General features: G+C 32.0%; 1 protein-coding gene across 1 annotated transcript; it reads right to left on the reverse strand.

The window, feature by feature from the left end:
* Nucleotides 1-1,691: 1,691 nt before the first annotated feature.
* Nucleotides 1,692-2,930, reverse strand: LOC125870170 (uncharacterized). Its single transcript, XM_049550517.1, has 3 exons — nt 2,764-2,930; nt 2,651-2,696; nt 1,692-1,978 (listed from the first exon to the last, which is right to left on the reverse strand). The coding sequence occupies exons 1-3, from the start codon at nt 2,899-2,901 to the stop codon at nt 1,923-1,925; spliced, it is 240 nt and encodes a 79-aa protein (XP_049406474.1). The 5' UTR covers nt 2,902-2,930; the 3' UTR covers nt 1,692-1,922.
* Between the last annotated feature and the right edge of the window lie 8,305 nt (nt 2,931-11,235).

Consider the following 11,235-nt stretch of genomic DNA (forward strand, 5'->3'; position numbering starts at 1 on the left):
TAGCTTTACTGGGGAACTACCCCAACTCATAAAAAGCGTCATCTTCTTAAATGGTCTCGTATTACTCAACCAAAAGATAGTGGTGGACTAGGTATTCAAGATTTGCACACTAAAAATAAAGCTTCTTGCGTCAACTGCCTGGAGACTTTTCCAATCACCAGACTCCCTTTGGGTAAAGGTACTCTGCAACAAATTTTTATCCCGCTCTACTAGGCTTACTACTGCTTCTCGTACCTGGAAATCGCTAAAGCTTGGTTAGGCCTACTGTAGGCATAGGTTGCTATGACAACCCTCTAGAGGAGATCATATCAACCTCTTTCATGATCCTTGATTTACCCCAGGTGTCAGTCTGCGGATGCTCATTGAGGGTCCTCTCACGGAGGGAGAAACCACCTTGACGGTAGCTAATATACTACAAGTTCGCAACTGGTCTCTTAATTATCTATCCTTTAAACTACCCCATAACATCATGGCATCAATGGACTCTGTTTATTTTCCCCAATTTGCACATACAGTTGATCACATTTCTTGGGGATTGATGGAGACAGGCGCCTTCTCAGTTGAGTCTTGCCTCGCAGCACTTAGGAAGTTAACTAACTTAGAGTTGCGAATGAATTCGACTGACAATATCGACTTTTCTTGGATCTGGAAAATGCATCTCCCTCCTAAGCTAGTTTTTATGGCTTCTCAATCATGGAAGGTTGTCGACCTCTAGTTTTCTCCATAGCATCAATATTCTCCAATCCCTTCTTTGTATGCTTTGTGATTTACGAGAAGAGGAGACATGTGTTCACCTGTTCCTCTTATGTCCTAAATTAGCGCCATTATGGTCCGAGTTAGGAATCACTCAACAAATTGCTTCTTTGGGTACTTCTCCTCAGTTGGAAACTCCAATTTGGTTGTCTAGTTTTTTTGTGCACATGTATGTATGTCAAGTGGAACCCGCATGCTAATTCTAACATTATGCTTATTACGGATAGTGGTTGCGATTCAGTTTCAGGCTTATCTACCTTAGGAGGTGTTTTTAGAAATAGTGTCGGAGATTGGATACTTGGATTTACAGGGACTTGTTCTACTTCTAAGCCTCTTGAGATGGAAATGCGAGCTCTGTTGCTACGACTCACTTTAGCTCTGCAATATGGGATGATATGCATCTGGAAATAAACATTGACTCACTACAGTTGGTGCACCTACTAAACTCACCACTATTTCATGACTCTCCTTTGTTAATTAATTGCAGGTACCTCCTCCACAGGATGGGTGATCCACGACTTAGGCACGTTTACAGGGAACAAAACAAACTAGCTGATGCTTTAGCTGTTGTCGCCATAACTACTACTTTTGTGGATAATAACACCATGCTGTTTTGGAACTCTCCAGCATCCTTGACAGATATTTTGCGGGCTGACAAGAATGGGGAGTTGCATAGTAGAAGAGTGCAGGCTACGTCCCACTCCAGTAGGTCTATGTTTAATACTAGTTCGGCTAGGCAAGTTGTACATACATCATCTGCTGGTTCGGTTGTTTCTGTAGTGGCACAGCCACAACTTAGGACCCTGTAAACTTTTTGTTATATATGCTATTTACTTCTTTCTGACCCAAAAAAAAAAATTGATTATTGAGAAGCTAAAGAAGGAAGCTTCTTGGATAGCAAGAGAACAAGGGAAAAACACAAAGGACGAAGTCAATGGTTGATTTTGTCCAGAAAAAAATCCAGCGAGATAATCATAGAGAGAACACACAACGAAAATAGACACGTTTTAGTCATAACTCATCTGAGTTTATTAATTCCAGCAACAGTTAATAGTCAGTCATCATTGTATATCTTTCTTAGTCTCCATTGGGGAAAAAATCAGCAGAGAAAGTAACTATAAGCCTCCAACTTCAAAAAACTGTCTCAGCGACGAACACCAAATCATTTCTCAACTCCTCTTGTCTTTCTGTCTTCTATCATTACACGCCTTGAGAGCCTGAACTTCTGCAAGCACCAAGTAGTTTTTGGAATAAACTAGAAAGCAGTAAACAATTGAGAACTAGGGCGGTATGCATTCTTTTTTATTCCCAGTGTTAATACAACTGATATTATAAACAAGAGAATCTCAGTACACACGCATATGAACATGGAAGCGTGCAGTTCTACCCCTTTTCTCATGCTGCATCACTTGCCGACTGAGAACTTGCACATGTGATTCTGACTAGAGATCCCGCTATACTATGTTTCTACCCGTCAGTTATATGTTTTCTCAATCTCCGTTCTGCTTCGTTTGGAATACTATACTGAAATATATAGGTTTAATACAACAATAACTCCTACTATACTTCAATATCAAGCAAGTTGAATCGGGTATACCACTAATCTTCGTTGTTCATCTCGCTTCATTATTCAAACAAAAAATATCATAATGACTTATTTTCATATTGATCATGTTCTTGATATCTAGTCAGCTAATCGTGCTCCGTTGATCGCACTATAAAATTCGGATTCCTAAAGCAGAGGGGCACTAATAGATGCAAATAGCTAATTTTGATTTCCAATTGGAATGATAACATTTCTTTTCCCTCTTTCTATATGAATACTAAATTCATATTCATTAAAGAAATGCCCATTTGGCAATAAAAATAACAAAATCTGAAGCAAAATAGAAGATACCTTTTTGACAAGATTTCCAATTCCGGTCAGAATTGATCAGACAATCCTGCATATATAAACTTGTGATCAATATATAAACTTGGGGTTTAGGGTTTAAGAATTTAATAAGATACCTGTAATGATAAGTAGACAGAAGAACACTCGTTGAGCTGCTTCACAGTTTCGTCTTCTTCGTCTGCGTCATCCTGATGTACCGTTGGCCGCATCGGCGGCGGAAGAAGTGGCGCGTTCGGAGTTTGTTCACGGTCCATATATGTTGGCTGAGTCTGTCTTCTATGGATAGCTAGCTACTTTATTTGCACATTGTTTTTAAAATAATTGAGTCATTTCCCAAACAAAAGCCCAATGGAATATAGTACAAATCTTGTATTTTTGTCCTTAATATTTGGGAAAAAGTTAAAATTTTCGAGAAGTTCTACCTTTTTTAAAGTAATTAATTAAGGATATAATAGGTAAAAAAAGTTTGTCCTTTTTTGATTTGTCAAAATGAACAAGTAATTAGGGATAGACAACTAAAAAAGAAAAAATGAACAAGTAATTAGGGACCAATGGAGTACCAAATAGACCCAAATTGAAAACACTTCCTATAGTTCATATTAGGGTTTCATTTGGTCTGATTCTTAATTATTCAGATTTAATATATTAATTCATTTGTTTTTTTTTCTTCAAAAAAGTCTATTTTTAGTAATAGAATTGAAAAGAATTCTATATTGCCATTTTTAGTTTCTTTTTCAAAAAAGTCTATTACAATAAATTTGAAAAGAATTCTTATTGCTATAGTGTAATTTTTAGTCCCCAAGTTATTGCTATATTGTGATTTTTATTCATGTGTTATTCAATCAAGCACATTTAACCTTTAATTAAATGAAGAGTGCTAAATTAATCCCTGAATCTAACTGCTATAAACTTCTCCGTGTACCATATGTTTCTGCATTTTCTTGTGACACAACTTTCTATTAATTTCTCTTACCAAAACAAAATTGAGAAGAAGAAACGTACTAATACATACTAATACGTAGAAATCCATGGTATTAGTAATACACACTTTAATATACAATAGAGTGTATAAACAGTAGTTATACATAGGTTGGAAAAGACTACCAAACAAAGTACTAGACTACTAGTAATATACAAAGATAATGCATTCATTATTTTTTCTAATATACTCTACAAAATAACCCCGATGTGTATAACTAATGCAAGGTTCTATAGTAACTTAAAAATTTAATATATTTTTTATCCTCAATTTATTTAGATAGTTAATGCTTTTGAAAAAGATAGAACCTCTCTTTAATGAGTAAATTGGTTTTAGAATTCTATCAATTAATAGAAGTAAAAGAGTAAACTTACTATGTTAATTTATTTTTTTTAATATATGCGTCAAATTAAAAATGAACAAGTAAATAGAGATAGAGAGAATAGAATTTATAGAACATGGTTTCTTTTTCACCATTATTATTCCCCCGTCCAAATTAATCGTTATCATCATCTCCAACGTCTATTAATTATCCCACATTTTTTAATTCATCCCTTTTATATTGACGAATTTATGTATTGCTATTTTTTTATGCCTTTTCTTGAAGGTGCTAGAAAGGAAAGTACTTAAGCTGATTGAAATATTTTGGTGTCGTTTGATTGGGAACAAATTATTTATGGATTATTTATCTTGTTATTAATTATCCTGAGATAACATATTCCACCAAGTATATGAGATAAATTATTCCATCACTATGATATAAATGGTGGGATAAGTTATTTGAAATATGGCAACCAAACAAAATACACAATTTTTATTTCATCACTATTTACTTATCTCATCACTATTTATTTTTATTCTTCACACCAAACGACCCCAAATAGTTATGGCGGCTTCATACTCATGAACTTCTCTTTATTTACTATTTAGCACACCCAATTTAATTAAAAGTTAAATATGCTTAGACAAATAACAGAAGAATAAAAATTACAATAAGGAGATAATTCGAGGACTAAAACTACTATTTTTCCTTATTCTTTTATCTTAATATTTCTTTGGAGTTTATTGATGTTTGTTAAGAGTTTTTGTTGTAATAATATTTTTGGGTGTATTGATGTTTATTAAAAACTCAAGGTTTCTGAGTAAAAACATACTCGTACAATAAGTATGCATATACTTGAGGTTTTTTATTAAAAGTTTGTTTTATGTCACCAATTTTATTAAGTCTCTTTGATCACCAAACCCGCTTATATGATCAAATTCACTTATAAAATTATAACAATAAATGTTTTCAGATTTGAACAATATCGAATGATTAAGATTGTTTGTTTTAATATTTGAATGTGCATATGAAATTAAACATTATATTAATAAAATATTAAAAAAATTAATTTCAACAAAAAAAAATTACTTTTTGATAGAAAATAATATTTTAATGTTTACATTTGATTAAAAAAATTAATTATATAACATGCAAATATAAATTATATATCAAACATATATACTTGAGGTCTCTTATTAACATATATAAAGGTTTTGGCTAGTATTTTTTTTTAAAGCCAAAACCTTTGAGTTATTGATAAACATCATCAATACACTCAAAAATATTATTACAGTAACAGTTATTGATAAATATCAATACACTCCCAAAAATTGTTAGTATAAAAAAAATACTAAACAAAATATTTGAAAAAATGGTGAAAACTTACTAGTTCAAGATAAAAATTGATGTTTGATTGAGATAATAGAGGGAAAAAGTTGACAGTGAAAGAGGCAAAGTTGTTTACAGAGAGAGAGGTGGACAATGTGATTATTTTGTGACTTATAAAATAAGTGTAAATGTTATTAAGACTCTCCCATATAACTGTTTATTCAAATCTTTTCAGATATCGATTCATTAAGAATTTTTTTTTAAAAAAAGAAATAAATAGATTGAATTTGAATGATTAAGATTCAAATCTAAAAATTAAACACACGTAATAGGATGAATCTAAATAATTACTATTCAGACCTTTATTAAAGATTAAAAAACATTAGTGGGATTTTTAAAAAAATCATAAGCCGAATGACCCCATAAGACTAACGATAAAACAGAAGAAATCTTTGAATGGTATTCAATGTATGGAGTATCCAAGGCAAAGTCAACATTTTGCTAAAAAAAAGATCTATTCATATATCACAAGGGACATTTAATTCTATATTTTTTTGCCAACCACAGGCAAGTTCTTTTATTTCCTCATTAATTACTATTTTATTTACAAGTAAAATACACGATTTGTGATAAAATAAGATTCCTCAATTAGTTATTTAGCTATCCAGTATTGAGTAGACTTCCGTGGCAAAATTTGCAATATTACTCTTATAAAACTATATAAGAATAAGAATAAGAATAAGAATAATAAAATAGTAGAGAGGAAAATCGAAAAAATTGAGTTCGCCCCAAGTTAGGTTCTATATATTTTTTTTCAAAAAAACCTACATAATAGACATTTGTGTTGGGTTTGAAAGAATTAGGGCGTTATGCGGAAGCTTATAATAGCAAATCATGACAGTGCTAAATTAAATGACAAAAAATATTATAAAAAAACTTTGTAACATCGATTCAATCAATTGACCTATATGAATAAATCTCCCCATAAACAAAACTCTTTAATGACTAATGCTATTATGTTGTGGTATGAGAAGAGGGATCTTCAATTTATAGAGTTCCAAACTTTTCTTTAAGGAAGGATTTACCCAAATAAACAAGAAAAACATATTTTTCCTTTCAGTAATAGTAAGACATTTATGATAATACTTTGTTTTTTCTTCAAAAGAAAAATAAAACTTTAATAAAGTAAGAAAATCATGGCAAAACCCTAACAAATCTCCTCTTTCGGCTTGAATTTTCATACAAAATAATCTTGATCCTCTTTCTTCACACAATCTTCATGTATCACTATTGTTTACCATGATTTAAAAATTAATATGGGTTAAAAATTGAAGCAGATATGTGCGTTAAAGTAAGCACGAGTTGATAATATTGGAGGCCTGTGTAAATGTTATGAACGGAGTTGAAAGTGAAACTCATGTGTTAAAAGTTAAAAGTAATATGCATGAGTTGAAAAATGGAATCCAAGTCTTCAAGCCGGAGTTGAAAGTTCAAGCTCATGCATAAAAGTAAGTATGAGTTGAAAATTAATTTTTATTTTTAAAGGTGAAGCAACATTGTTGAAAATATGATTTAAATTTCTTCTCCATGTGTAGTTGGACAAAAATCTTTATTATCATCAAATTTATTGCAAATTGCTTTGAAACTGCCTTGAACATGTATTCAACTTCATTCCATTGGATCATTGAACCACATGTTCTGATATCACTTGTTGAATTCGAAAAATTAGGATAATATGCTAAAACTTACAATTGCAAATCATGATGTCGATAAAACAAACAACACATAAAACTATACTATAATAAACACAATATTATTATATGATTTTGCCAATTAGCCTACATATTTAAAAACTAATAAAAAACATAAAAATTATAGGGAGAAATTCTTTCCATAAACAAAATTCTTAAATGTCTAAATTGTGGATGCTATTATGTTTTGGTATGAGAAAAGGGGTTCTTCAATTTATAGAGTTCCAAACTTTTTCTCGAAGGAAGGAATAATCCAAATATAAAAGAATATTATATTTTTTTTCTTTCAAGAATAGTTAAAGCATTTATGGATTATAGTAATACTTTGATTTCCTTCAAAAGAAATATAGAACTCAAATAAAGTAAGAAAATCTAGACAAAACCCTAACAATTCACTATAATACAAATATATTTATAACACTCTCCTTGAATGTCTATTTGATAGATTATATGTCTCATTAAAATTTTATTTGAAAAAAAAATAGTAAATTTTTTTAATAAAAGAAAAATAAACATATCTAACAATACACATTTTGAAATTAATTATCTACTATATGAGATTACAAAAACTATATATCTAATCTTGAACAACCTCTGTTGTAAAACTAGCAGTATGCAAATTCAAATTTGCATCACAACTATTACCAATTTTAGAGCAATAATGGCACCCATAAAATTCTAAAAGAAATTATACTACATGTCATGTTTATATCATATAATTGTGGTGGGCTCTTAATTTTTCTTAATTATTCTCAATTTTCTAGTAAAATTGGACTAATCTCCATCTCAAGAGGTTGCACTTATAGTTTAGTATTGCTTGTGTTTTTTTTTTTCTTTCACTTGGTGTTCGAAGCCTGCATTAGAGCTAGCTTCGATTAAATTTGGATCGCACACTACATGGCCTTTCTAGGGGCTGACGCTCCCAAACAAGTTTTTTTTTATATCCAGAACTCGAATCTGAGACCTTTGATTAAGATTGAACAGTCTCATCACTGCACCACAACCCATGTACATAATAATTCACATTTTGAAATAAATTTTTATTTATTTTAGGTGGATATCGTATTAGACAGAATATCTTAATATCTTCACAATAGTTACATACAATTTGATGGAACATGTAAGGCAGGATTCTTGTAACGTGTATGGTTACTGAAAAAAACCAACATTTTGATTAATAGTAAAAATTATGAAATGAGGTTAAAGATAAGTGAGTTAAGGTTGATAACTTTCATTTTCTTTTGGTCAAACCTCCGAAGGAGAAAGCGACTACAAGAATATAAATTGCACAAAGGAATAGATAAGTACAAGAAAGGGGAAGAACAAGGGTCTTCTCCTATTGAAGCTCTACGAAAAAGAATATAAACGGGTTGTCAAGAAAATTCTTGATGTCTTCTCTTCTTACGAGATTAGTCTTTTTAAAGGTCAAAAAGTCAATTCTTCGCTCAAGTGTGAAATGACTATACGTTAGCTCTAAAAATGCTATTTTGTAGCATTTGCCCGAGCTCTAATTTTTGGCTCAAGACTGATTGGGGACAGATTAGCGCTAGGCACTACTGATACATGAAGTTGGCTTCTCTTCGTTTGAGAGGGTTCTTTTATAAGCCAAAAATTTAATCCTTTGCTTATGAGTGAAATGACTACACTCCAGCTCTGTAAAGCCTATTCAGTAGCATGTGTATGAACTCTAACATCGGGCTTGAGGCTAATTAAGGGCAGGTTGACTCTAAGCTTGAGACTGACGGTTGATATGCCTAAGAGTCATCATGAGGGAGATACATTGTAAAGTGATTCGTCTCCAGGAAGGAGTCATACTAGCTACTCATTACGAAGAAGCCTTTTTTGTGTTGCGGTGATATCGTCATACCGGTCCAAGTCACGCGAAGGAAGATCTACCCAAAAAATTTCAAGCCAAAATAGAAGCTACGTCCCTCCGATCTTGACTCAATCATGTATCATAATATGATTCATTATTTTAGTAATTGTGATTGTTCTCAAATATAGTGTATGTATCGAATAAACTAAATCACTATTGAGTTTTGTTTTTGGGAAATAAGACAAATACATTTATCATGACACGAAGCTCACACATATTTTGTAGTACCTCAGAAATCTCCTCCGATATGAAAAGTTTTCAAGTTAATAGGAGTCGAACCATATTTCTCATCACACAATAGACATGTATAGATGTTTTTTTTTTGGTTTCCCACTGGTGATACCTGCATTGGAGTTCAATTGTTTCGAATTTGCACCGTGTAGGACCAGAGACGGACCCAAGATTCGAAAACTTCGGATGCACCAATATTATCTTAGGGCTCAAATATGAGCTATAAAATAAACGTGTATGGTTATTGAAAAAACCAATGTTTTCATTAATTGTAAAAATTATGAAATGAGGTTAAAGACATGTGAGTTAAGGTCGATCACATTCATTTTCTTTCGGTCAAACTTACAAAGGAGAAAGCTCATACAAGAATGTAAATTTCTCAAAGGAATAGATAACTACAAGAAAGGGGAAGGACAATGACCTCCTATTGAGGCTCTACGAAAAAGAAGATGAACGGATTCTTAAGAAAATTCTTGATGTGTTCTCTTCTTACAAGATAAGTCTTTTAAAGGTCAAAAAGTCAATTATTAGCTCAAGTGTGAAATGACTATATGTTAGCTCTAAAAATGTTATTTAGTAGCACTCAAGACTGATTGGGGACATATTAGTGTTAGGCTCGAGACTGACTATTATGTCCGAGTGTTAGTATAAGATAGATACAACTATAGAGTGGTGTGTTTTCGGGAAGGAGTCCTAAAACTTTAATTTGATTCTTTAGTCTCCTCCATATATCCATTTCATGATATGATCAACCATTTGAAATTTTTTGACAACACCTCACTAGACAACGTAAAACAGAAAAATTGACACATAGGTCTTTAGCTTAATGGGTTAGTCATGTTAATATATACAGATTTACATTTATGGATGCGCAAACGATATATGGAGATAAAAAGGACATGCACGTATAGCCCTAGTGATACATGAAGTTACCTTCTCTTCTTTTGAGAGGGTTCTTTTATAAGCCAAAAATTCAATCCTTTGCTTAAGGGTGAAATGACTACACGCTAGCTCTGTAAAGTCTACTTAGTAGCATGTACATGAACTCTAACATTGGGCTTAAGGCTAATTAAAGGCAGGTTGACTCTTAGCTCGAGACTGATTGTTGATATGCTTGAGAGTCATCATGAGGGAGACACAATTGTAAAGTGATTTGTCACCGGGAATGAGTCATACTAGCTACTCCATTACAAAGCAACCTTTTTTTGTGTTGCGGTGATACCGTCATATCAATCCAAGTCACACGAAAGAAGATCTACCCAAAGTTTTTCAAGCCAAAATAGAAGGAACGTCCCTCCAGTCTTGACTCAGTCATGTATTATGATCTGATTCACTCTTTTAGTAAATGTGATTGTCCTCGCATATGTGTATGTATCGAATAAACCAAGCCGTTATTGAGTTTTGTTTTGGGAAATAAGACAAATATATTTTTCATGTCACGAAGCTCCCACATATTTTGTAGTAACTGAGAAATCTCTTCCGATATGTAAAGTTCTTAAGTTAATAGAAATCGAACCATATTTCTCATCACACAATAAACATGTCAAATGGTTTTTTTAGTTTCCCAATGGTGGTGTCTGTATTGAAGCATAGCTATTTCGAATTCGCACCGTGTAGGACCCCATTCGTCGAAAAATAGTCTCTACCAAGGATTTTTTCATATCTAGAGCTCGAACCCTTGATCTTGATTAATAAAAGCAGCCTCATCCACTACATTACCTCCGCTGATGGTGATATGTGCAGAATTTTCATTATCCCACTTTTCCTTTTTTTTTCTCCTTCTCAATCTCTCTATGTAATAACTATTTTTTTAAAAAAAAAAGATAGAAAAATCAAAAACCCTATCCACGTGGGGGTGGGGGTAGCTTGAGCCTTGTTGTTTGGTTTGGTACAATGTTAACCATANTTAAATATTTAGTAATGTAACTAATACTTATTAAACTTATAATTTTAGCATGATATAGTACTTTTAAATTATGATTATTTTCATTATGACTTTGCAATATTTATTTTATATGATGATTTCATTATTATTTTTTATTGAATATTTTTGTTCATCAGTACTCATCTCATATTTTGTGTTATTTTTTTAAGAAACAC

This window comes from Solanum stenotomum, chromosome 1 (assembly GCF_019186545.1).
Source record: "Solanum stenotomum isolate F172 chromosome 1, ASM1918654v1, whole genome shotgun sequence".
In the NCBI taxonomy this organism is placed as follows: domain Eukaryota; kingdom Viridiplantae; phylum Streptophyta; class Magnoliopsida; order Solanales; family Solanaceae; genus Solanum; species Solanum stenotomum.